The 27,439-nt window shown below is 35.2% G+C and overlaps 2 protein-coding genes across 7 annotated transcripts; both read left to right on the top strand.

Annotated features, from left to right (window-relative positions):
• The first annotated feature begins 442 nt into the window (after nt 1-442).
• LOC122825115 (microtubule-associated protein RP/EB family member 3-like) lies at nt 443-12,239 on the top strand. Of its 4 annotated transcripts, none has more exons than XM_044106222.1 (9): nt 443-585; nt 5,589-5,657; nt 5,741-5,865; nt 5,945-6,090; nt 6,817-6,976; nt 7,071-7,112; nt 8,946-9,082; nt 9,225-9,380; nt 10,945-12,239. In XM_044106222.1, exons 3-9 carry the CDS (start codon nt 5,745-5,747, stop codon nt 11,005-11,007), a joined length of 825 nt encoding a protein of 274 aa, XP_043962157.1. In that variant the 5' UTR covers nt 443-585; nt 5,589-5,657; nt 5,741-5,744; the 3' UTR covers nt 11,008-12,239. The 4 variants fall into 4 exon arrangements, with proteins under 4 accessions (XP_043962157.1, XP_043962158.1, XP_043962159.1 ...); XM_044106223.1 differs by having other exon boundaries at nt 5,738-5,865; XM_044106224.1 differs by lacking the exon at nt 7,071-7,112.
• A 1,088-nt stretch (nt 12,240-13,327) lies between these two features.
• tmem214 (transmembrane protein 214) lies at nt 13,328-27,389 on the top strand. Of its 3 annotated transcripts, none has more exons than XM_044106221.1 (17): nt 13,328-13,632; nt 16,883-17,076; nt 17,257-17,407; nt 19,320-19,454; nt 19,555-19,637; nt 20,364-20,469; nt 21,344-21,425; nt 21,609-21,710; nt 22,453-22,594; nt 23,440-23,531; nt 23,617-23,665; nt 23,758-23,865; nt 24,273-24,390; nt 24,477-24,573; nt 24,713-24,881; nt 25,350-25,501; nt 26,381-27,389. In XM_044106221.1, exons 1-17 carry the CDS (start codon nt 13,494-13,496, stop codon nt 26,508-26,510), a joined length of 2,049 nt encoding a protein of 682 aa, XP_043962156.1. In that variant the 5' UTR covers nt 13,328-13,493; the 3' UTR covers nt 26,511-27,389. The 3 variants fall into 3 exon arrangements, with proteins under 3 accessions (XP_043962156.1, XP_043962155.1, XP_043962154.1); XM_044106220.1 differs by having other exon boundaries at nt 22,438-22,594; XM_044106219.1 differs by having other exon boundaries at nt 22,435-22,594.
• Nucleotides 27,390-27,439: the final 50 nt, after the last annotated feature.

Raw genomic sequence — 27,439 nt, 5'->3', positions numbered from 1 at the left:
TTGTATTTTTTTCTATGTATAGAAACTAAAAATCCCTGCAGATTTTTGCAGACAAAAGTACTCTCTGTTGTTAGGGTACCTTTTCCTACCAGACTTTATCCTTCCACTCAACTTTCTTTGAATATGCTTTGACTCAGCAGTCTTCCCCAAAGGACTATATTGTGTTTTGCCCATTGACTGCTGTAGAATGGAACCTGCAACTCTGCGAGGACACGAAAAAAAAAAAGCACAATATCCCCACTGGGATGTTTTGGATGTATGAACAATCCTTAATCTTTGTAATTTACAGCCAAGCAATACTTTATTTTTCCTAAATATAAATTTTTATTCTACATAAGCTTTACTTTAATTTTAGAAAACGTACATCTATGTAACTGTATTATAAGAATATCGTATATTAGTACTTCCATTGTATCTCTATTGGATTTTTCCAACACTCCAGTTTCACTGGAACTGCGACACCAAGCTGCTCTTGCGCGGCGCATGCGCAGTGTCAGCAGCTTAGGTGGGAGCAGTCGGATAGCAACGGAAAGCCCAGCAACAGAAACAACGGCACGGTGGTGAAAGGGGACAGCGCTCACCTCAGTGAGTAATATCTGCTTATTTTAACTGAGAGTCCGAGCACTCTGAAAGCAAAGCTGCGGTCTTTTGGTTAAAAAAAAATAATGATTGAATCCCACAGATAAAAAACCCGTCCCGTCCCGCAGGAGACAGACATTCTTTCATTGGAGTGATGCGTGTGTGTATTATTGAAAAGGCCTCCAGAGGGGGGTGTGCTTTACATGGGGGGAAAAGTGTCGTTTTCAGTCGCACCCCGTACGGACTAGTTGTTCACAGACAGCGCCGTAATGAAATTAAACCGACCCAAATCATTTGAAATGGACTATTTGCACTCTTTAGCTCAGTTAGCTTATTCGCCTCCGTTAACAGTGTAGTTAGCCGGGAGCTAGCTTGCCTGTCTGTGCACTTAACGGTTGTAACGTCATCCGTTAAAAAGAGTCCGACTGAGCCGTTAAACCGAGCCGGACCGGGTCCGGGGTTCAGCCCAATTCTACCGGGCTTACATGTGTAATAATATTACTTTTTATAATCTGTGTAAACCAATTTAAAAAGCTGCCAACAGCGACCAAAGCTCAACAATAGACACTTGTCAAATTGATAATTGATATGAAATAAACATGAAACAAAAAAATTAAAAATCAAACAATATTTAAAGAGAGAAATAATTTACTGTGTTAGTAAAAATGAAGAAATTGTTCACAGAGAGTATATAATTTAAGAAGAAATTGAATTAAATGTGTTAAAATGAGTTTATAAAGTACGTATATGTCAACGATTTATGGAACAAAAAATTAAAAATAATTTCAATATATAAGAAGATGGAAAGGAGTAGTTTAGACTGAGATGATGATGATGGAAATGTTTTTTTAAAAAACAGAAAATATAAATAAGTCTTTTGTTATTTGAATTAAGCCAAATTTCTTGAGAGTTTCTTAGTTTTTATTTTATTTCATTGAAAGAAGAAATAAAGTTCAGCTTTTATTGTTTTGTTTTTCTTAAATGAAGAATGGAGTGTAAAATAAATAAGGTATATATAAAAGGAAGAATTCAAGTAAGTTTATCCTTCTGCCTTCCTCTTCAAACAAATAGTTATGTAAATACGTATCAAGGTATTAGAATGTGTTTGAAATAGATTATTTAAATTATTTCTAAGCCATATTTACTCTTTTTATGTCTGTAAAGTTAACATTTAGGACTCACTAATAATACTTTTTATTATTTGGCGCTTTTGATTGCTTTGTATTAGATTTTTTAAGCTGTTATCTACCGATAAATTAATTTTATTGAGTGATATTATATTACAGATGTTTATTAATTCAGTAATATGTTTCCCCCTGATTTCACTATTTTTAAATGTTTTTCCAAACTAATAACACATTAAAGTAAAACAGGTGAAACAACAACTTCTTTATGCCTTTGATTTTAAATTAGATTAATAAACTTATACAGTATTCCAGTTTTATGATGCTCTTATTCACTGTTAAATTTAATCTTATTCTGTATTGAGCATGATTATTTTGTGATGTTCTTCAGTCAGTAACATCTTTTTTTAAATTACATTTCTTTCCAGGATTTAGTCATTTATTTCATGTTTTCATTTTATTAATAAATAAACAGTTTAAAGCATTTTAAAGTAAGCGTTCGTAACTAAAGTGAATTATTATAAACTTTTATGTATCACTGTGAAAATGTTTTAAACCACTGCTCATTTCTTTACGGTTTTGCTATAGTTATATTATCCTAATTTTTAATTTTATTATAGTTTTATTCAGTCTGAATCTGCGTGAGTGTTACTGTTTTGGATATTTTCTGCTCAGTATTTGATGTTTTCCTTTCCCTTCCAAGTTTTCCTGGACATTTATTTGGTTTTTTGTGTTTTCAGGCTAATAACTGATCAAAAATAGTTAAAGTTTTAAAACATTTCTGTGGTTTTAGACTCTATAAAGTACAAGGTGAAGATTTTACTTTTACTGTTTTGCTAACAGCCAGGCTTTAAAGTAATCAATTAAAATATAATTTATTTCTCTCCAAACTTTAATAAAGTCTTTTAACATTTTGGACTTGCTTTTTTCACCTGTTGCTTCTGATAGTATTGTTGTTGTCTAAATATGTTAACAGATTAACAGAATTTAAAACAATGTCATTTATGATTATGTAAAAGAAAAGTAAAACTCTAATCCAGAATCTGTCAGATTAATTGCTTTTGCACCTAAAAGCTAAAATTCTCTCATTGTATTCAGTTTTTGTTAATTTAATGTATTTTTTTTAGCAAAATAATTGGTAATAAATTGTCCTCTTAGCGAAGTGGCAAAGCGTCAAACCTGGTTGTTTAAAAGTTGTCGGCTGTGTTAACAAAACACGTTTTCCTTCCTTGAGTTTCCTTTTCATGCCTGAGTTATCGAAAGGTCAGAGGTCAGTTGATATTCTTCTAAAAATGATCAGCGACCTCTGGAGAATGCAGTGAAGGAAAACATTTTACCAATTAACATAAACTTAAATTAACTGCTGTCTTTTATAATTAGATTAAATTGGACTGTAGCTTTCAGTTTCTTAAATTAATTCCTCATTGAGAATAATAACATCTGAATTGCCTGGTTTGTTTAGGATTCTGTACTTCTGAATAAATTTTAACTCTGTTGGTTTGTTTAGCTGATAAAATGACAAACTTTTCTACTCTTCTTTTCAGTAAAAATATTGTTAAAGTTGGTATTTTTGTGGTTGTGATAAGACCCAATATAATTAGATCGCAGATTAATAAGGAAAACCACTAAATGATTCTTTAAAGCACATTCTGTCTATATGTGTTCAAACATTTTTTATCAGATTATGTGGCAAACCCTCATCAGATTATTCACAAATATGATCAACAAAGTTGTATTATTTTTCTTAATAACACTTCTTAATAAAGGATGATTTAATAAAGTTTACATGTAAGAAATCTAAGAAAACAAAAGAGGAAACTGGGTTTCCAACTAATTTGTATTTCATTTCCTTTATTTTATATAAAAAAAATTGTGTATTACTTACATTTCCAAACCTTTAAATACGCGCCTTGTTTTGTCAAAACTCAGATTTTTGTCATTTAAAGTAGTTATTTTTAAACAGAGACGTTCATATGGCTGATAATAAATTAAAAATAAATACTTTGATGTTTCTGAATGTCTTTTATTTGACCTGAATGCTATTTTAGGTACAGTGAGACTTATTTATTTATGTTGAGACGTTCACCAGTTCTCCTGTTCAAGGACGACTTCTGACTGGTCTCTGTTGTTTGTAAATGCTGCTGTCAAACTGGTCAAACTGGCTGCGGCGGCCATATTGATATCATTAGCTTTATGCCGCCACCTGTGAAGCGATTGTTCAGCGCTGCTCCTGTGTGCTGCTGGTGTTGGACCGGCCCAAAGGAAATGCTCTGGTTTTGTTGGACTGCCTCTTTCAGCTGCTGCTGGAGACGCCAAGCAGAGCGTGTTAAATACTGGGCTAAAGGGATTAACGCAGGCTCAGATTAGAGCAAACCAGTTTATCTGCAACAAGCTGCAGGTTCAGGGCAGGAAGTGGTCAGACCTGCTGGTTTTTATTCACTGCAAAAACAAAATCTTCTTTTTATTGCTCAAATTTTTTAGTATACTTGAAATAAGACTAAATTAACCTACAAGTACATTTTCAACAAGATATAGGAGCTTGTTTTAAATGAATAATTCCTTAATATTGTTGAAAAAGGACGAGTCTCACTGGCAGATTATTTAATCTATAACACATTTTCCCCTGTTATTAGTGGCATAATCTGCCAATGTTTTTCATCAATATTAACAAATTGTTTACTTAAAACGAGCTTCTGTATGTCACTGAAAAATTACCTGTAAGTTAATTTTGTCTCATTCCAATTGTACTAAAATATTTGCTATATACAAAATCACCCAAGTATTGGAAGATTTTGTTTTACAAGTTTATTTCTGCATGACTTTGTCTATTTATACAAATCAGATTTAGTGTTTAAAGGGGTAATTTTATGTTTTATTTTTTTTCTTGAAGTATTTCAGATGGTTTAGTGTTAATGGGGCGATCTGTTTGCCTTTAGATCCCCATTAAAAAGACTGGTTTTGTTACATTTCCATTACAATTTCACATTTAATTTTAGTTCTTTTTTCCATTCAGACTGAATGTCCTTCACTACTTCTACTAGATGAAAATTTATTTAATGTGCTATAAATCTACATATTTGCACATATGGGGTTAAAAAAGCAATTAAATAGCCAATTTTACATATTTGATGAATTTTTATTATGTTTGCTAATAGGATTTATAAAAACAAATTTGAAAACATACATTAATGGATTAGATTTCTATTACAGTAATTTATTTACAGATTGCATAAAACAAAGAGCGGTCCCAGTTAATTTACTCTTTGCAGAAACTGGATGAGAAAAAATCTATAAAACAGTGTCATGTTTGCCGTAGCTCATACATAAGGATAGGATCAGAAAACTTATGTGTATCTGTTAAGAAAACTGAAGAACAAATACTGATTTTCATAAAAATATGTTGATAAATAATATTTCTATGGTAATCTTTAAAAACACATTTTTAGAGCACAACATAAAATAAGTTAATTTAATTTTAGATGATTCTGAGCAACATTAGATTTGAGTCTGATATAACAAAAAAACATTTGTTTGAACATTTAAATGTGTTGTCAAGGGAAAATGTGTTGTTTTTTTAACAATATACTATATTTGTATAAAAGATTTAATCAGATATTTCAATTAGAACAACAAACACTTCAAGTTAAAATTCAGGCCTTATCAGATACGCATAAAAATGTTTTAAAAATTATTACAAAGCTATTTTCTTTGAAATTACAATAACTGCAACACATCTCTACCACCACATGGTGGCAGTACTGTATCAAACAGTCATAAAGCAACACATTATGAGCTTTCTTCTTCATCTATGTGATTAAAAATAAGCTTCACCTTCAGTGATTAATTAAATGAATTGTAATAAACATGATTTGTTTTTGTCTACAGATCTTTCTCTTAGGTGGTCAAACCCCGACTGGTTATCAGTCATTAAACACCAACTTAAACCAAGCACAGGTGAGCTTCTTTAAGGAAGAGCCTTTCTTGCCGTTTCACACTGATCCTTTAGTTGCTGCATGTGTTAATAATCTGTGGAGCAGGAGGATGGCGGTGAATGTCTACTCCACTTCCATGAATGCGGACAACCTGAGCCGCCATGACATGCTGGCCTGGGTCAACGACTCCCTGCAGCTCACCTACACAAAGATCGAGCAGCTCTGCACAGGTTAGCAGCCGCGTTTCATAAGCATTAATCAGATCAAACAGAGGTTTTATTCCATTAACGCCTCCTCCTCCTGCTGCAGGCGGTGCTTACTGCCAGTTCATGGACATGCTGTTTCCGGGCTGCATATTGTTGAAAAAGGTCAAGTTCAATGCCAAGCTGGAGCACGAGTACATTCACAACTTTAAGGTTTTGCAGGCTGCGTTCAAGAGGATGAATGTGGACAAGGTGAGGCACGACGATCGCTGCTTACTACCCCAACCTCTGTAACCGTCTGATGCCAGACGCTGCAGATTTTACCTTTTAGTAATTTAAGTTTAGTCATTTCTCGTTTTGCCAATCTGTGCCAAAAACAAAACGCTTCGGTATTTTTTACTAAAACATCTGCAAATTTGCTTTAATTTACCTCAGCTGCATCAATCTTTTCACAAGTAATAGTTTCCAAAAAAATCAATTAATCTATAAATGATATTTCTGGAATGTTTGTATATGGTATAATGCAAAAATAATTCTGGAGAGGGAAAAAAAAAATCCTAAATATTTTATGTTAAAATCTTAATTTGTCTGAAACTGCTTTAATACTTACAGTCCTGATGGAGATTTGATTGTTAGTTTTAACACCTCTGAAAACCTTTTGAGGATTATGAGGTAAATAATAAAATCCAGACAGGACTAACTTTCGATTTTATGACATTTATTATTATTATTTTTTTTTAAATGTTGACTTTTTTCCTTAAAAATCTGATCCCTCCTCAAAATTCAGACTTTTTTCCCTTACAATTAAGATTTGGTTTTATACAATTCTGATTTTTTTTGTCCCTCAAAGTCATCCATTCCTTAAGATTCTGGGGAATTTTTTTCTGAATTCCGACTGTAATCTTCTGAGATTAAAATCCAGGTTATTTTTTTCCCAGCGTTCCTAATCTTCTCCTCCTCTCCTGCTGCGGTTCTCAGATCATTCCTGTGGAGAGGCTGGTGAAGGGAAGGTTTCAGGACAACTTTGAGTTCCTCCAGTGGTTCAAGAGGTTTTTCGACGCCAACTACGACGGGAAAGAGTACGACCCGCTACTGATGAGGCAGGGCCAGGAGGGAACGCCGCCGCCGCCTAACCAAGGTACAGAGGACACCACTGTGTGAGTGTGTGTGTGTAACTGGTTCAGAGCTTCATTTAATAGAGCATCACCTCACCGCATCCCCTCTGTAACCAGGGGAACCCATCCATCCCAAACCTAAGCGACACCCTCGCTCAGGTAACAGCCTCATCCAGCATCAGCTCGGCGTTTGGGTTGTTGATTTGATGGTTCTGGTTTGCTGTGAGCAGCCTTGGTGTGTTTTGGTGTGTTTTTGTTGGGCTGTCATATTGCCAAATAAGTGGGAAAATAAACACAAGCTGCAGTTGATAGGTTTATATAAGCGTAGAATGTGTAAATAAGTCAGAAAATATAAACATTTTGCACTTAAGATAAGAAAAAAAACTTTTTCTTCAAATATGTTCTAGCCAAAATTCGTTAAGTCAATCAATCATCAATCAAACTTTATTTGTATAGCACATTTCAGCAGCAAGGCATTTCAAAGTGCTTTACATCAAATCAAACACAAAAACACAATGCAACATAGAATCAACAATAAAAACAGAACATCAAGTCAGATTCCGTCAATAAATTTGCAATTGATTACGTTTCAAATAAAACTCTAAACAAGTGGGTTTTTAGTTGAGATTTAAAGGAAGTCAGTGTTTCAGCTGTTTTACAGTTTTCTAGAAGTTTGTTCCAGATTTGTGGTGCATAGATGCTAAATGCCGCTTCTCCTCGTTTGGTTCTGGTTCTGGGAATGCAGAGCAGAACCAGAACCAGAACCTTAGAGGTTCTGGAAGGTTGATACAACAGCAGCAGATCTTTAATGTATTGTGGTGCTAAACCATTCAGTGATTTATAAACTAACAACAGTATTTTAAAGTCTATTCTTTGAGCGACAGGGAGCCAGTGGAGAGACTTTAAAACTGGTGTTATGTGCTCTATCTTCCTGGTTTTAGTGAGAACACGAGTGGCATTTTTAGTTTCACCTGGTTCAAATTCTGCAAAAAATCTCCTATTGAACAGGTTTTGTTATCAAACTATTAATCAGTAAACCCAAAACTAATCAACAGATCAGCCCTTTGCTGTAATTATGTCAAGTTAAGCAGAAAGAGACAAACTTTTCACATATTGATGTTAAAAGAAAGAAGCAGCATTCAGCTTCTATTCTCCACAAATCTGGAACGAACTTCCAGAAAACTGCAAAACAGCCGAAACACTGAGTTTCTTTAAATCCAGACTAAAACACATCTGTTTAGAGTTGCTACTGAAATTTCATAAATGAAACATTAATAAACGTTTTGATGTGTAACGACGGCACTTGACAAAATGTAATTGTTGTTGACTTTGTTCTGCAGCTTTGTGTTTTTATGTTTTGATGACATAAATCACTTTGAACTGCCTTGTTGCTGAAATGTGCTAACGACATAAAAGAGATTGATTGATTGATTAATTCAATCAATCAAAAGATTTATTGATTTTGCTGCAGATGATCAACCGTTCACAAAAGTAATGTTACGTAATTTAGGCAATAAATGGTCATTTTTCATTTACAAAAGGAATTGAATAAGTTGTTTTTTGCATCTCTGAATGTTTTTCTAAAATTGTACAAAAAGGCTAAAATAAGAATGTGTCTTTTTTAAATCATGTTAACCTATTAAGTGTCAGAATAATCGTTAGCTAATTTAAAACTAAAATAATTGTTAGCTGCAACTGGAAAGAAAGTTTGTGTTTGAATATTGAGGGACTCTTTGGTAATAAAAACAGCTTTTATTACCCTCACTAAATTAATCCGATTAGGAGAACTGAGGGCAGTTTTCATTTTCCATTTCTTTGAAGGGTTCTGGTTTGCCTTAAGTTTTATCTTCAAAGTGAAGTTAATCAAAATGTCAGTTAAGCTTTTCTGTTTGTTTACCAAACGTCAGAAGCAGCAGATGTAAGGAAAATATGAACCATAAAAACGCCCCAAACTGCTCCAGAACTATAAAGACTTTTATTTCCGGGTTTCAGTCCCCATGAGAACGTCTCCCACAGTGCCGAAGACCGTCCCCGTCCCCCAGAGACAGATCAACCCACCAGCACCCCGCAGAAACAACCCAGTGACCCGCAACGGGGGAGACGCAGAACTCATAGAGCTAAACCAGCAGGTACCGCGGTTCTGTCCGGTCCAAACTCTGTCTACCTGCATGAGGAGTCTCTGGTTAACCATTCCAGGCATGTAGCTGCCCAGTATGTTGAACTGGATGTGTCTGAGTGTCCCAGTTTGTGTTTTTTGGTGTCTGGTTGCAGATAATGGACATGAAGCTGACCATCGACGGGCTGGAGAAGGAGAGAGACTTCTACTTCGGCAAACTGAGAGACATTGAGCTCATCTGTCAGGAAAGCGAAAATGACTCCAACAACCCGGTTCTCGGCAAAATCATCGACATACTGTACGCTACAGAGGTAAACGAAGTCCGGCACACTCAAACACCGACACGTTTACAGAGAAAATACCGTAACAACCACAAAGAGGACATCAAAACACATCCAGAGTTTCATCTGAAATACTCACTGGCTTTAAATCTGTTGTAAAATGTTATGTTGAGCGGAGTTTGGTAGTAACTATCCATCCATCCATCCATTGTCTATACACCCTTTGTCCCTAATGGGGTCGGGAGGGTTGCTGGTGCCAATCCCCAGCTAACGTTCCGGGCGAGAGGCAGAGTCACCCTGGACAGGCCGCCAGTCTGTCGCAGTGGTAGTAACTAGTTACATTTAATTTAGTAACTTTTTGGAAAAAAATTAAAATTTAAAGTATTTTACAACGCTGTACGTTTTACATCTACTTGAGTAACTTTCTTACGAACTATCGCTACTTTTACGTTAGTAAAATATCCACTGAATGAAGAACAAACATGTTTGAACCAAACATTCACCAAACACACACACCTGCATTTTTTATTCAGTTTCACAATGAAAGAAACTGATTTGGAAAACTGTTCATTTTGCCTGATTTTGTTTTATTGCAATTATGTTATTTAGAGGAATTATTTTCAGTTTGGTCTTTAAAATACCAAAAGTTCCACTTACATTTTATTTTGATAACTCTAATGATGTAGTTTTAAAATATTCAATGATTAATGTTTTGATCAGTTACTCAGTACTTGAGTAAACTTTTCAGCAAATACTTTTTTAATCTTACAGGTAAGAGTTACACTGGCAGGTTATCATTTGAAATGCTTCAAGAACAAAGATTTGAAACATAAAATTACCCCTTTAAATACAAAAGCTGATTTGCATAAGCAGCCAAGGTAATGTAGAAATAATTTAATATAAAACAACACTGCAAAAACTCAAAATCTTACCAAGTATTTTGGATTGTTTCTAGTGCAAATATCTTGAAATAATAGAAAATTAACACAAAAGTATCTTTTCAGGAGCTTTTGTGCTCCTGAAAAGAGCACAAAAGCCTTAATTAACCTTAAACAATTAAGGTTAATTAATTAACCTTAATTATTAAGGAATAATTAAGATTAATTCCTTAATAATATTAAGGAATTATTTAAGGAATTTAAATAATTCCTTAATATTGCTGAAAAATATTGGCAAATTATTTCATCTATAACATGAAAAAAATGTTATAAGTTAAATAATCTGCCACTGGAATAACTACTTTTTTCCATCAATGTTAAGGAATTATTTACGGCAGGTAAAACAATTTGTAATTTTGTTTTGTCTTATTTCAAGCATACTAAGATATTTGTTCTAGAAACTAGACACAAATAATTAGTAGGATTTTGGGGTTTTTTCAGTGTGCAGCAGAAAACAGATGCAGCTGTTTTGTCAGATAATTTTATTTTGTGGGTAATAGTTTCTCCATCTGCATAAAGCAGATGCTGACTTTGGGGCAAATTTGCATCAACTCTCGTGACATCCAGTGAACCAGCGTTATAGAAAACGTTTATGGAAACATTTAGTGACAACCGAGCAACACAGATATAAGAACTGACTCAAACTGTCTCCACAGGAAGGATTCGCGCCTCCAGAAGACGAAGACATTGATGAAGGACGAGATCAGCAGGAGTTCTGAAATCTTTCTCTCTTTTTTCCACCTCCATCTGCCACCTGTCATACTTTAATCAGACCATCAAGTCTTTTTTTGCCTGGTTTTATCCCCATAAGTTCAATCTTACACTCTCTGACTTCCTCCATCTCATTCACGGCTTCACATGTCCATGACGACTTTGTTGGACCGCCTAGCTTCCCCCAGACTTTGACTTGCAAAGGACGCTCACCCAAATGCGTCTGGACTGGCCCGACCCGGCCCGGCTCGGCTCGGCTCGGCTCGACTGACTAACTCTAACCTGCTTCCAGAGGAGGGCAGATGCCCGGCACGGTGAGTCACGTTCAGAGTCACAACGGGATTTTAAAGCCGGCTGCGCTTTTCTGGAGATAAGCCGCTTCCTGTGCACCAAGAGTTCATACACAAAACACTACCAAGTTTTACAAGCAATGTGATTGTTTTCTTTACGAGCTGAGATTATCAAAATAAGGCCTGCAAAATGGAAATATTTTGATTACATGATGACAAGTGAACGATTAGACATATCAGTCTCTGAACAGCACACGTGTACATGCTTCAAGCGACTCATCGCCCTGAGGGGAAACATCGGGTTCATCATGAAACTGCTCTGTCGGCTCGTTAGGTGACCACCGCATGGTGTATTTATGTTTCTATTTATTTTTCTTTGTTAATCTGCTCTGTACAGTTTCTGAAAAAATTAAAAATTAAAGTGAAGGTCTTGCACTAAATGTAGCAAAACAAGCCGAGCGAAATGATCCAAAATGCCAACATGCAGTGACTGGCTGCTGCCAGGAAGACACAGGAAGATGTAATTTTATATTTTGTAGATTTGTTCTAAAGAAGTATGTTTTTTTTTCTTTTTTTATTTGCATTGAATTCCTCAGTGGCCATGTCAAAGGCGTCTTTTTATTTATCAAACAAATATCAGGCTATAAAATCTATGAATTAACAAACACTGCAGACCAACACTACTAAATACTAATGTTTGACTGTGTTTATTTAGTTAAACATGTTAGCTGCTACCATTATTCCTCTGTTGCCACATTTAAGTTTTCACGTGTTGCAAAGCGTCGAAACGCCAACATGGCTGCCGAGGACAGCAGAGGTTTGGTTTGTTGTGATTAATAACCAGGCTGAGCAGCCGGAGAGGAGAGCTTCTCTCCACGGCGGCCGGGTGACCAGCTTGCATCATTTGGATTTACTGCTGGAATGAAATAAAGCTCTGAGGTTTCAAAAAATGAAAAGTTTGCTGCTCTGTTTATTGATCACACTATCTGATAAGTGATGTCAGATTTATTCCTGTTCAGCTTAAATACACTAATATTCCTATTATTAGGTTGCAAAAAACTTGATTCTCACTGAGGGTGATATTTATTGTTTGGCAAATTTAATAAGATTGGGAATGGTGCGAAACCAGAATGTTTCAGTGTTTTCAAAAAGACCCTAAATAGTAAAATGTAATTGCTGATAATTATTGGAACAATACACACTTGTAATAATGAGGTCATGTTTTTTAACCAGAACTCAGGCCTTCAACCTTCAGAACAGGGATGTCCAAAGTGTGGCCCGAGGGCCATTTGCGGCCCTGTGGATGATTTTGTTTGGCCCCTTGGTTCACAATACAAGAATGTATTGAATTCACAATTAATTCAATACTTTTACTAACAAAGTCTTACTTTTATTTATTTAGCTACGAGGCTAAATAAATACAAGGCTTTTTCTTATGAAACGTGTTTCTGCTTTTATTTATTACACTTTATGCTGCTTAGCCTTTGTTGCCAAATGTAACAAAAAAAAAAGAAAAAAAGATAATAAACTCCAATAAAGTTTTTTTAAATAACACACCAACACAATGCATTTACAGATTCATTTTCTAGAAAAATTTGACTTCTTTGTTTTATTAAAAATATTGTTTATTTGATATATTATCGAAGTGGTAAAGACAATATGTCTTAAGAGACTTGAAATGTGAAAAATTTTAAAATGTTCTTCTACACTGAAACAGGACATTTCGCTTTGAAAACAAAATATCAGATCACAATATAATTTTGAAGTAACTTTTAACTGCTTTTGTGGCAAGCATTTTTAGCATTCAACCAACAACCCCATCTATCCTTCGTTTAGATAGCAATGTCCTCCTTACCAGTCGAAATTTAAATAAAATATATCAATAAGGTTATTATTGCTAGTACAAACTTAAGTTTTTGGATATCCACAATTACAACTGTATAAGTAAGAGATTTGGAACAGCTAGTCTGGCTATTAAATGTTAACATGACTTGCCATAGATAGTTCCTAGCTTGGCTGAAATGAAAGCTAACGGTTTAAACGCAATGCTCGCTGACGTCAGGCCGTCAACGAGACGTGGCAAAGCCGTTGATCAGAGCTGACGGTGTGTTCCCTTCATCGTAGTCAAACGTTAGCAACAAGAAGAGAGAAATTAAAGTCACGGTACCTCACGGACTAATAACTGACCCATCTGGACTGGAAACATGGCCTCTAACAACGGCTCGGCCGGGAAGTGGGAGGTAGTGAAGAAAGGGAGAAAAAGTAACCCGGGAGGAGGGAAGTCTAGCGGCGGAAACGGAGGTAGTAGGAAAGCCCTCGGGGAGTCTAACCAACCGTCCAGACGTAAGTGAACAAGGCCTAGCCTTGACAGCTTGCCCCTGTTCCTATGAGATTTTCCTTTTACTTATGAAAATTATGCTAAGGGCTGTTGTATCTATAGCTGTGTGTGTTTTATTTAAAATAAAAATGTCCACAATGTTAACTGAGAGCTGCTGAGTGTCTCACAGCTGTCAACTGATTTGGCAAGCTAACTGTAATTGCTAGCCTTCATACAGTGTTTCTTCCTTTTTAATATTATTCTGGTAATATTTCCCCTTCAAATTGACAAGCTATTGTGTACACAAATCTACAGACGCGTAAATTAAAAACTCGCCACAGTCTGCTTTCTCGGTCTTGAGTTTTTCTGTAGGAAGCTAATGAGCTAGCGTTAGCATTTAGCAGCATCCTAGCAGCTCAGTAGAAACCTCACCGCTGTTGTAGATAGCAAATCACTTCGTTTTAAACTCCGAAGTGATTTGTTATATTTAATATAGTAACTGTATATTGAATAGAATGTTTTTTTATTTCCGGGAAACTGTTTCAACTATTGTAGCTGAAGGTGTTTCATAGGTGTTTAAGCTATCCTGAAACAGCTATCCTGTTAAATAAACTTTAAGGACAGTTTAAATCCTCATGTCCGGTAGTTTTTTTTTTTTTTTTTTTTTTAATTATTAAAACAGACCAAAAAAAATTAATTTAAAACAAGGCAATTTTACAAACATAAAGCAGAGGTGTAAACACGTCCTGGTTTTTGTTCCTCATTTGGGAGCAATGTCTTATTTTTTACATATTCCACTAAAATAAACAAATTTTTATCAGACAGGAAGTCTTTATTTTTCTAACTGGTCTGATAAAACGTATAAATCCAGTTGAACAACTAAATACATATAAAAATGTATTCTTGCAAAGTTAATTTTCTAATATTTGGCCAAATTTTAATGCCTGAATACAGAGTTTAAATGCATAGCGTCCCTTGCAAATATGATGTGTCATAAAAAGATTATTTAGCCTGTTGGATGGATTCAGAGTGGAAGAGAGTCTGATAGAGAAGAAATAAATTAATCATAACCTATAGTCATCGAGGACTGGATGCCTGTTATTGATGTTGTGCAGCTGTAACAATAAGCCTGTATTTCAAAGTAAAATGGAAACTCCCTTGGTCACTTCTTGCTTTATTTTATTGTTTTTACCTGAGATTTGGACCCACCTGTCACTTCACCTCATGTTTATTAGCTAAACTTCTTTTTGCATGGTTTAAAAGTCACAAAGTACACATTTTGATTATTTAACTTGTACATCCTCAAATTTTAGAATGCAGAATAAGTGGCTGTAAACTACTGTGCGTGTCCCATCTGAGGTTTTCAGAGTTTGAAAAGCATTTAGCTGGATTTCTGGTTCGACCGAGAGCTCCAAGTTGCCACATCAGCAAAACAACTCAGCTGGCACTAAATGTTTCTGAATTCATGGTTTATTAAATGAGTTTCATAAACCTTTGAAATAATTACTCTGTGAGTATTCAGACTTATTAATTCTGGATATTTTTGCAAAGGTATTGATCTAATTTAATTGTAAAAAGCAGCGAGCAGATGCTGTCTGTATCTAAGAATATGAGTAATGAGATCTTGACCTTGTGATCCGTTTATGCTCCACTTTTATCCCTGAGTCATTTCGTCCAAAGTCCGTTTGTTCAGTAAACAACATCAGCAGGGAGGCTCTGTTAACATTTTGCTTTAAAAGCACTTTTGGTCTTTGTGTTTCAATTTCTGTTGACAAGTAATTAATGTTAAATTAACACCAAACAGCAGCAGATTATCGTTGTATTCAGTAAGGTAATTATTTGCTAAATCTGTTTGCATATTTACACAGAATTCCTCTACGAATAATTCTATAATGTGTATCTAATTAATCATGCTGCTTAATAAATATTTTCTCCTCAGTTTATTTGCCTTTATTGAAGAGAAATTGGAATCTAAAACCAACAGCATCTGATCTTTGTGGAGAAGTTGATACTCTTCCTTCAGTAAATGTGTTATGAAACCATTCTGTGTTAAATAATAGACTCGCATACCACATTTATTTTTCAGAACCTTGTGGAGAGCTGAGCGATCAGATGTGATCAGATCAGATGTTTAGCTGTCAGGATCCAATTAGACTGATCTACAATTTTCTTTCAAGAGCTATAATATAAATAAATCAATACATTTAATTTGCATGAATGTAATTCAGCAGCTCCTCGTTTTTTAAAACAAAAATTAATTGGAGTTGACATTTTAAACTGTATTTTTCAATATATGTTTAGAACCTTACATGTGCTATCTGATTGCCATTATTTAGACTTCCCATAGCTTTCAGGTGCTTTAAATAATTGAAAATGCTTGAATTTCTATGTTTGGAAAGTGTTTGATTTCTGTATGAAGTCCTTGAATGTTACTGATATTTAAACTGCACAGTTGGCTAATAAAGTGGAATCTAATATTTGATTAAAAGTTAAATTAATCAAATATTAATTTATCTACAAACCAGATATTTGTAGATAATAAAAAGATGCAGAAATTTTTTTTTCTTGCAGTCTGAAGTTAAATCAGACCAAATTCCTCTTATTTTCAGTCAGTTAAAATTAGCAAAACTATTTTTATATTTTTAGTCCCAGAAGACTTTGTAATGACAATCTCTTAGGTTTTTTTTCTTTTGTAACTTTCTTAAACTAGCCAAATGTGTCTAAGAGAAACCTTTCAAAACATTCCTTAGAAAATTTCAGATTTCTAATAATTAATTTCCTTCTAGCGAATTTTTGACTTCAAATTCAGAAATTTTTTTTTGTAGAAAATGTCTGAGATCAATCTCAAAATGTTTGTTTTTTCAAGCAAATTTTTTACTTTTCCAACTAAAAATATCCTCGTTTTTTCTGAGATTAATATAAATTTCTGAGTTTTTAGCTGAAATTTTGCCCTTATTTCTCCTCCAACAATAAGTTTTTATACATGCCTATTCTAAATGCATGTAAATCTCGATTCTACTGGTGGAACAGTGGATCTGAGTTGGTCTGACAACTTATTTTGTTTTTGTAAATTCAGTTGTGAAAGTTTGATAAAATTTCTTCTGGATGCCGGCAGCCGTTGCGTAAACCATGAAGGGAGGGCGGATGGGAGGAAAAACCAGAATCAGGGATCTGACATTCCTGAAAAAAAAAAACTGAAAAAAGAGAGAGACCTTCTCAGAGACGCTCTGCGTTTATCTGCAGTCGTCTTACCACTGCTGGTTTGTTTCCCCTCAGCACCGGTGAAAATGTCGGAGACGCTGTTCGAAGCTTTTGAGAAGATGGGAAAGAAGCAGAACAAGGAGCAGGTTCCACCGCCAGCTGAGCCTCAGAGCAAGAAGCCCTCATCCAGCAAACCATCCAAGAAATCCCAACCCAGCAGCGCAAACACACCGACAACTTACAAAACGCTGGAGCAAGCCTTCAAAGCTGTAAGTAAACACATTTTTGTCATTTGATGTAAGAACTTAAGAGAAATCAGATCCAGATTTTAAACTAATTTACTGGATTTAAAAAGATTTAAACAAAGCTGCATTGAGATGTTTTTACCGCAGAGCGTCACTTGATGAGCTGCTTTTTCAAAGGCGGCTTTGTTTGGTGTTTAATTTCAGCTGGATATCGGGGATCTGAAGCAACAGCTGGCTCACAGTCAGGCACTGTTCCCAGAAAACCCGTCGGTCTGGGTCAAAGACCTGGCAGGATACCTCAACCTGAAGCTAACTGCGCCAGACAACGAGCCCACACTCTGCAGCTACGCTTACGGTCAGCGAACGCACACTGTCTGCACGCTATCTGCACGCTGTCTGCACGCTGTCTGCACAGTCTGCACGCTCAGAGTGAGCGTTAACATTTTACAGCAGGGTTTCTCAAACTTTATCAGGCTGATGTATAACTTAACCCATCTGACAAACAAACACGGACCAGCTAACCTTAAACTGGCCTTCATTAACCCATCATCAAATTATATACAACCTGAAACGTCATGGACAATTCTAGCAGGGCATTTTGAGTTATTTATATGTTGTGAAATCTGTGGTTTCTAAGCTTTACAATCATGTCAAATGCATGGAAATCAAAAAGGAAGTTGTTCTTTGCTACCAAGTGTTGTTTGAATTAATAATGTTTAGTTATATCTGTAATTTAGAAGCACAATTAAAGAAAAATTACCTTTGCCAGAAACAGGTTAGGGTTAAATCCTCTTCTGCACCAATAATTATATACACCCATTAATTCATCTATTGTTTTTAATTGGTTTAATTTAACCATTTTTAATTAATTAAAAATAATAAAAAACAAAGAACAGTTCTCGCCTACTGAGGCTGGAGTCTTACTGTTCACGGCATAGAGCCGTTCAAAAGAATCAAATCGTTCGTGAATGATTATCAAAACTCTGAGCCGGTGTGACTAATCTTCCCTCGATCATGTACGTAATCCTGGAGTTGTTGTTTTTTCCACCGGTATCTTCAACTTTTCTTTTTGAGTGGCCAGGTTTTAAGCCATTTATCCGTTATTATTTTTGACCACAATCAGCTAAGCTAGCTGTAGCGTCGCACTGAGCTGACGTCACGACAAATGAACGATCGATTACGTGCAGTACCCCGCGGACCACTAGGGGGCGGCCGGGGACCACCGCAGTGTGAGAGACTGCTTTATAGAGCTCGTTCCTTGAAAGCGCTTGAATTTCAATCAGATGTTTTCAAAGTTTTTAACGTTACATTGCATTTGTAATAAATGCAGTCTAACATTTTGTTAAAAACCTGAAATACAATTGAAACTAGTGAAAAGACCTTCTTTTTTTTCTCACGTTCTGAAGTTAAATCAGAATAAACTTCTTGTTCCATGTTAGTTGTGAAAATAATTTTTAAATGAGCAATAGAAATTTTTTGTAACGATCTTTCTATGTTGTGTCTAAACATTTCAATTGAGCAGGAAAGTCCTTAACCTTGACACAATTTGTTTAGATTATTTCAGTGTAATGATTATTTATTATTCCCAATGACTTATTGATCTGTGTAATTAAAAAACAAGTTGGCTTATATTTTGTAAAACATTATTGAAATTTTTGGTAAGCGTTTCATTTTCAGACCAGCCAGGTATGTAAAGGAGAGGCTGGATGATTGTCCCAGACGTTATTGCAATAAACAATAAAATTATTTTGACAGCATTTTCAAGTGACGTAACGGTAATGACATAATTCAAGAACACATTCTCAACGATCAATAAACTTTAAATTTTAATGAACATTTAGCACTGGAATTAGAAGACATTTTAAATATCCAAAATAAATAAAACAAAAACAACAAATAAAATTAAGTATTAAGTCTTTGTAAATAAAATTGTCCTTCAGAAAAAGGGGCTAGTTGACCGTAAAATACCAAAATGAAGACTTTTATTTAGCAGAAAGCAAGAGAAGACAAAAACGATATTTTGATTATTTTTTGATTTATTGTTACAGGCCTAATGAGGAGTGTGTGACACACATTTCAAAACATAAAATTTAGCTATATTTTAATATATCCCAGTTGTAGAATATGGAATATTATCACATTCATTTGTATTGTTTTTATCTCCAAAGTGGTGCTGGAAAGTTTTTAAAACTTTCCTTGAAAATGCTTGAATTCTACTGTTGGAAACCCTTTTTATTTATATTCTTCTTCTTTCCTTTTCGCCCCAGACTACCCATACTGCCTTACTGGAAAAGAGCTGAAGGGCGTAATCAAAGGCCTCATCGGACGCTGCAGCAACGTTCTGCCTGATTTCTTCGACTACTGTGTTTACACAATGCTCAGGGAGCTGGACAAACAGCCAGGTAAACAGTTTGTTATTTTCTAAGGATTCTCAGACGCGTGAGGAGAAACGTTTTGGGTAGCGGATATTTAAAGTGACTCAGGAGTCTTTCTTGTTTTCAGGGGAACCTCTTCATGGATACCGGCTTTGCATTCAGGCGGTTTTGCAGGACAAACCCAAAATCGCCACGCAGAAATTATCAGAGGTGAGCGGCGCGTTCAGTTGGAACGGCTTTAAAATAAAATCCACAAGGTTTTTCATACGATTTTCAATTTTCTTTTCTAAAAAAGAAATTAGAATTGACAGACTATATTTTCAAAACGTAGCTTTTTATTTCTGTCATCTTTTCTCTGAGTTGGACGACGGAGTATTAGGCACAGAATTAAATCATTTTTCTTTAATTACAAGAATACAGTCATTGTATAAGATGAATAAAAACACAATTTTACCAGAATAATGTCTTAAAAGTACAAGAAAAGGGTCAAATGTTTCTTTGTGTTGGAGTTTTCATAAAATTACTGCTTCGTCCTTCTATTATTACAAATTTATTCTGTTAACATTATAACTGGATTCTTGTAGCATTACCACTTAATTTTTGTTTAAAAAAATGGAAAAAATTGTAGCTGCAATATTAATTGTCATGTTATTTTGTCTTGGAGTTGATCTGAATTCAAAGTTCAAATAAACAAAAGCTGTGAAAAAATTTTTGTCAAACAAAATGGCCGCCCCAGATTTGCCAACATCCTTCTGAACTACAGTGAAGGAAAAAAAAACAGATTTTCCAAAAAGTTGATCTTTATCAAATCAATAACATAAATTTGTTGCCCAGTGATGCTTTCAGTGTAAAAGTTGCATGACTTATTGCTTCTGCTTTGTGTTTTTGTGGATATTTTGGAGGTTTGTGTTTCGTAACGTGTTATTTTCTCCCCAGTATTTGGAGTTGTTACGATCAGTCCAGAATCGTCCGGCGAAATGTTTGACCATCATGTGGGCTTTGGGTCAAGCTGGTTTCTATGATCTCAGCCAGGGCTTACGAGGTACAAGTCTAACTTTTAAATGTCTTTTAATATTTATGCCTTCAAAAATATTCACATTTTTTAAGTTTCAACCACAAACTTCAGTGTTTGTTAAATGGACATGAATAAAAAGTAAGAATATTAAAATATGTTGTGATGTTTCTGTCAAATAAAATCCAAATATTTTAAAGTTGTAACATGATAAAAAGTGGAAAGGTTCAATAAGTGTAAGTTTGTGCCCTGTATGTGGAAATATTGAGACATAAATGCATTATTGGCTGCGTTGCTTTTTCTCCCACTTTCACAAGATGCGATTGCAAATATTTTGGGTTGGAGTTCACTGGACTAACGGTGACATTAGCAGCAGCACATTGTGACAACGTAAGAGGAGTAGGGTCAACAAAAATTATTAAGTATAGCTAGGAATTTCAACTCAGATTCCTGATTTTTCTTTCACAGAATTGTAACTAATTCTGTGTCTCTGTAACAATCCAAATAAATGTCCAAACATTCTGAGGTATATGTCAATAATCCTGAGGAAAAATTCAGTTTTTATTGAGACTTAGAGTCTGCAGATTGCCAACACTCATACGAAGAACGTTATGGGATTGTTATATAATCAGGAAAAATTAAATTATTTGAAGACTATTTTTCTCTGAAGGAGAGGAAAGACTCGTCTGATTTAGGGTTGCTTATCTTTACCTTTTACTTCATTTGAAACATCACAAAATCACATTAATGTGTTGATTTATTACACCAGATGTTCTAAAACAGTAAACTTACTTTGACAGTCGAGTATTTGTGGTTGTTGATTTAATAAAGAACAAAAAGGCTGACGCATCTATTTCAGAAAGCTCCCATAAAGTGAGTGACGTTTCTCTGTTTTGCGCTGCAGTGTGGCTCGGTATCATGCTTCCTGTGCTGGGGACGAAGTCCTTGTCCGCATATGCCATCGGATATCTAGAAAGACTTCTGCTGTAAGTTTGCCAGATCAAAATCATTTAGTAAAACCAAAAAACTGAATATTTATTCACAGATTTTCACTTCTTCTGCTTGCGGGTTGAAAATTAAGTGAATATATTCTGTTAGGAATTATGGGCTGCCTACTTTGAATTGATCTTCACTTTTCTTTTATTTGTTTTATTTTTAATTTTTTCCAGACTTCATACAAACCTGACAAAAGGATTTGGCATCATGGGTCCTAAGGAGTTTTTTCCTCTGCTTGATTTTGCCTTCATGCCCAAAAACGCCCTGTCACCCAGGTAAGTAATAAAACAAAGTTAGTCTTTGAAAGCTTCTTTCATTTCCCTATTCAAACTTTCTTTCCTGCAGTGTGGCTACAGTTCAGGGTATTAATAAATGTGTTCCAACGAGGCTTTTTGTCCTCAAAGTACTTTTACTAACAGCGTTTAAGAGCATAATATCATTTGGATTTAAGCAATTAATCTACTTTTGAAATAATCAACAAATTTTTAAAAAATAACATATTTAGAGCCGTTATTAAGCCAAAACTTTTAAAAATGTATATATATGTATTTTATATTTAAGAAAAAAAAACATTTTTTCTCAGTAATTATGTTTTAGCCGAAACTCCTCAAATGGCCAAGTTTTAGATTTAGGTTGAATTTGACTGAAGGAATTATATATTATTGCAGTTTAAGAACTATTTCTCATCTAAAAATGAATTTCATTATTTATGTGCATCTTTTGATGTATTTCTACTATAGCATTAAAAGGTTAAATGAAAATCTACCTTTTAATTGGTGTCCGATTAATCGATTACTAGAATAATCGTTAGTTGCAACTTTTGATGTAAAATTCTAATCTTTATTGTTTTCATTAGCTGTTAGCTGAAAATCATCATAATTAAAAGAAATAAAGGGTTGAAAACATCAAAATGCATGTAATTAATCTGAATTCAGTTGCTGAAGTAAAATAACTTCTTACATAACATAATAAATGTTTTGTTTTCTGTGAAAATAAAAGCAGCGATTCCTCCAACAGCTTGCAGGAGCAGCTGAGGCGTTTGTATCCTCGACTTAAAGTCCTGGCGTTTGGAGCCAAACCGGAGAGCACGCTGCACTCCTACCTGCCATCTTTCCTGTCCAGAGCCACGCCGCACTGTCCGGACGACATGAAGAGGGAGGTGAGGCTGGAGACGCAAATAATTAACGTTGATATCAAGAAATGAGTCGAGAGGAAAGTCCTCACAGACGTTGCAGCAGAATAACGTTTCCAGATGTTTGGAGCTGCTCGTTAAAAGCCTAATTCCTCTGGATAATGTGTCAGAATTTTAGGTTTAATATGGAGACACAATATTTTTTATTCTGATTAATATTCTAGTTATCAATTTATTAATTTATTTTTGAGAATTAATCGCAGATTTTTTAGTTGGGCCTTTTGATACAATTTAGAAATACATTGAAAAATACAAATAAACAGATCACTACTTGATATCTTCAATGGTGTGCAGGATTGATAATAATTGATTAATAATTGGATAGAAAAAGTTGATAGACTTTTTTTCACAGAATTTGAACCTCGTTGAATCTAAACGATGTGACTTGAGTTTTGGGTAGAACATATTTAGTTGTTTTATTACAAAATGTGTATATTTTACAGTTTTGGCCCAATTACTGAATGTGTTGTTCTTTCAGCAAATGGCCTTTTCTTTTAGTTTGTATCTTCCAGTTAACCATTAATCAATAACTATGTTAGTTGGTGATTATTTCAATAATCGATTAATCACGATTAATCATTTCAGCCAAAGGGAAAATATTTTTTCTATATATTTATTTCTCCATTCTTTTATCAATTAGTCCTTAATAATATTAAAAAATAAGTGGAAAAATATTACATTTTGACATGAAATGTGCTTTTAATTTGAAATTAATTAACAACTCTTCCTAAAAACTGACCATTTTTGCTGCTCTAAGTTTTACGTTGACTGAAACGTTGCTGTTTTTTTCTGCTTCATGTCGTCTCCTCCAGCTGCTCAGCAGTATGACCGAGTGCTTGTGTGTGGATGTTCAGAGCCTTGGAGTGTGGAGGCAGCTCTACACGAAGCATTTACCCCAATCCAGGTGAAAATAAAAGTTTAAGCTGAACTCAAACTGAATGTGTCTGGATTTGTCCTACATTTAAATTTCCCCTTTTTTCCGTCTCCAGTTTGCTGCTGAACCACTTACTGAAGTCGTGGAATATGCTGCCGCCAAAGGTGAGACGTTCTGATTAATATCAATCAGATCAATTAAACATTTATTTTTCTATATGCTAATAAATATTCTTGGCTATACTTTTAATTTGTAGTTGCGGAAGAACCTTGAAGAAACAATCCAGTCCTTTAGAGTGACCAACGATGAAATGAGAGACACAAATGAGTCTCAAGACCTTCAGGAGTGCAATAGTTTGTGCCAGGTGAGATGAAAATATGAGATTATTAAACCATTTGAATTCTGTCACATTTACACAAAAATATAAGGCAAACGTGTATAACAGGAACTAGATTTATATGCACAGAAAAGTAACAATTTTTCCTACTTAAAACAATATCAGACATTAGTTATGTTTCCATCCATTTGTTAAGGAAACTTTAAAAATTCAGTTTCCTCTGACTGTGTTGTTTTTCCAACAAATTACCTTTTTTGAATCTGTACATGCTACATAACAATTAATGGATTATTCAAATGTGACAATTATTTGAGTAATCGATTAATCGTTTTATTTTTGGGGTTATTTTCAGTGGCCCACCTTTGTTTTGAAATTCTAGTTTTAAAACAATATTCCCTTGAGCCCAGTCCTGTAAAAAGCTGTTTTGTTTCCAGAACCTCCAGGTGAAGATGCGTGGCCACGGGTTCCCCTGGTCCAAACTGCTCATGGTTCTGCTTGTGTTCGCTGCCGGCTTCGTCGTCCATGACGTCCGGTCTCACGGCTCAGTCGCAGGTCTGAATGAGTGCAGAGTTTTCATTTTCATCTGAAGCTCCACAGTTTGCGTGAGACCCATTGCTGTAGCTGTGGTTCTGTTTCAGATTCCACCACGGCCATGTATCTGCGCCGCTCTGGAGTCACAGCCGTTTCCCAGCAGGCCTGGAGCAAAATAACCGTCTACACAAAGCAGGGCTTCAGGTCGGACCTCCCGCTCATCATGTGCTGAAACCTTTTTCTGAAATTCCCATGAATCCCCTCTGATCCAGAGGCGGTTAGCAGTGATGTGCTATATTTAGACAGTGTTGTGTGAAACCACAATGTGTTGCTTTCTTTGCAGCTGGCTGGAGAAAAACACTCCTCACTACTACTCAGAGTGTGTGCGTGTGTTGGGGCCGGTCATGGAGCAAGGCGTAGAGAAAACGAAAGCAGCAGCCATCGTGGTCTCTGAAAACGCCTCCCAGTTCATCCTGTGGGTCAGAGAGACAACGCCGCTGGTTATAGACTGGGTAAGATGGTACAGGAGAGGATTAGGGACTCTGGGAGAAAAACAAAAATCATGACTTCTGACTTTTTTTTCCTCACAATTTTTACTTTTCCTTTTGCAATTTGTTTTCTCAGAGTTCTGATTTCAATCTCAGATTTCTGGCTTTGATATCGCCAATAAAAGCTGATGTGGTTTCAGCGCCGATGATCTTAGCACTGTTGCCTTTGATCTTATAATTATTTAAATTGTTCATGTGCCAGGGGGTAAATCTAGCCTTAAAGCTCAAATTTACAATGTTAACTTGAGTGGATCAAGTGCAGGATTACAAATCCTTTCACAGACAGTCATGATTATTTTCAAACATTTTGCAGAAACTTGATTATTTTTCACAGAACCAGAATTTTGAGATTAAATCATATTTCTGATCCTCTTCCTTAAGATAGCGATTTAGTTTACGTTGGATCAGCAGCTGACAGTTTTTGTTTTCCAGGTGAACTCCAACACTCCCGACAGCGTGTTCCAGGTGTTGGCGTACCTCAAAGAGCTCCTCCTCTTCATCCACCTGAACTACGTCCTCCCGGCGCTGACTTACATATCTGAGGTTTTACAACAAGCGTGGACCAACCTGCAGGATTCCTGCAAGTCAGTACCCACAGCTGCAGATTGTATTTCCACTACAGGATTTCACTCCTGAGTGCAGATTTTAATAACTTAAAATAAAGATGATTGGTAAATACTGACATTGTCAAAATGTGTTTTAAATGTTATTTATTTTTTAGAATTTCTTTAGAATAAATATGACTTAGTTTGACTTTATTCTCGCAATTTTATGACTCTTCATTCTAGTACCGTATGTTCTGCATTAATCCAACTAATGGTCTATGTTTCTTCTTTTTTCATATATAAAGCGCACCAGACTACAAAATGCATTAAACAGAACAGTCCAATAAATCAGTCAGTCAAAGCAGAGTACATATTACTCCATGATGCTCCTGACTACGGTAGCCGTAATGTAACTAAAACAATTCGATAGAGCGCTGTACCATACAAACTCGCATTGCGGTCAGCAAGCAAAACCAGAATTAATTCACTAGAGGGCGCTCTTTTATTCCAGAACAATATATAAGGTGCTGTGTCGTTTTTTGATCAAATTAAAGGCTTTTAAGTGCTCCTTATAGTCTGGAAAATATGGTAATTATATATATTTTAGATGTTCTTAGTGTGGTCCTAATACTCCGTCATAAATATTAATTTAAATACAATCTTCTGGTTTTTTTGTTTTTTTTAAATGTACCAAATGTGCAAGACCGTTTGTGTATTTAAACATTTACAGTATATAAAAATAAAACAGCTGCAAATACAATTATGTATTTAATAGTTGATAGATACAGTGGATTAAAAAAATACATTGACAGTCCAAAAAAGGAAAAATAGCTGTTAATCTTGTCAAAGATTCTCTCTTTTCTGTTTTAAAGGTTTCACATGTTTGTGTTTATTTGAACGCTGGTTTTGTCCTTGCAGTGGGGAAGTGTCGGTGTCTTGTCTCCAGACTCACGCGCTGCACTTCACAAACTCAACATGGCAGCTGCTCCAACACACGACGTCGGCCATCAAAACCTGGGCGCAGGAGCTGCTGACACGAGCGGGATAACGCAACGCAATCGGACTGATTTTAAAAATGCAATATAAACACACTGTGTGTGTATATATATGTAGATGCTGTACACCCACACACACACGAACACACACACACTTTGGGGCTCCTTTTAAGCCATGATCGTCGCTGTCAGACAGAAACCAACTCTTCTTTCAGAAAGACCTTTCTTGTCTTCATTTCTGACAAGAACATTTTATAAATCGATTTGCTGTTGTATTGATGTTTCTAACAATCTTTTTGTCACTGCTGGATGTGGAGGTTGTAGTTTTTCTCCTTTTTCTACTGCAAGTTTCTGCTAATTTTTACCCTCAATATCACATTTAATTTATACAAAAATAGAAAAATGCAGGTTTGTAGATTTATACATTTATTTAAAGATGGAATAAAGCATGCTATAATGAAATGAGAATAAATGATGAATAATTCAGTTAAACTCCTGAGGACCGCTTCATCTCTTGTCGGCTTTTGTCAATGGAAATGTGAAATGCTTTTACAATTGCAGCTTTATTTATTCCTCCAATAAAGTTGACATTAACAAGCAGAAGCAGCAGACATCTGTCAAAAATATCTTTACTTTTTTTAAAAACTCTTTTATCTTGTCTTGTTTGTTTTAATTCAAATTGTAGGCTAAGAGAAGTACTGTGTAAACATTCTTCATTTGTGCCTGTGTAGCTTCAACGGGCTTACTGTCTTGGGATCACTATTTCTGTACCAACATCCCTGTTTTATATGAAACATGGCAACATTTCAGCCCGGTTCATTCACTGACGGCTGTTTGTACAGCAGATTGGATGAATACGGCAGGAACCAGTGTCTTAATTTGTGATGGAAATCCTTTGTAATAAAGACTTAAAACTGAATGTGTCAAATGAATTCAATAGCTCATATTTAATGCTTTTATCATTCCTGAAAGACTTTCACAT

This window comes from Gambusia affinis, linkage group LG22, assembly GCF_019740435.1.
Source record: "Gambusia affinis linkage group LG22, SWU_Gaff_1.0, whole genome shotgun sequence".
In the NCBI taxonomy this organism is placed as follows: domain Eukaryota; kingdom Metazoa; phylum Chordata; class Actinopteri; order Cyprinodontiformes; family Poeciliidae; genus Gambusia; species Gambusia affinis.
The sequence above is the reverse complement of the archived record's forward strand: the minus strand, read 5'-3'. Positions and strand labels throughout refer to the sequence as shown.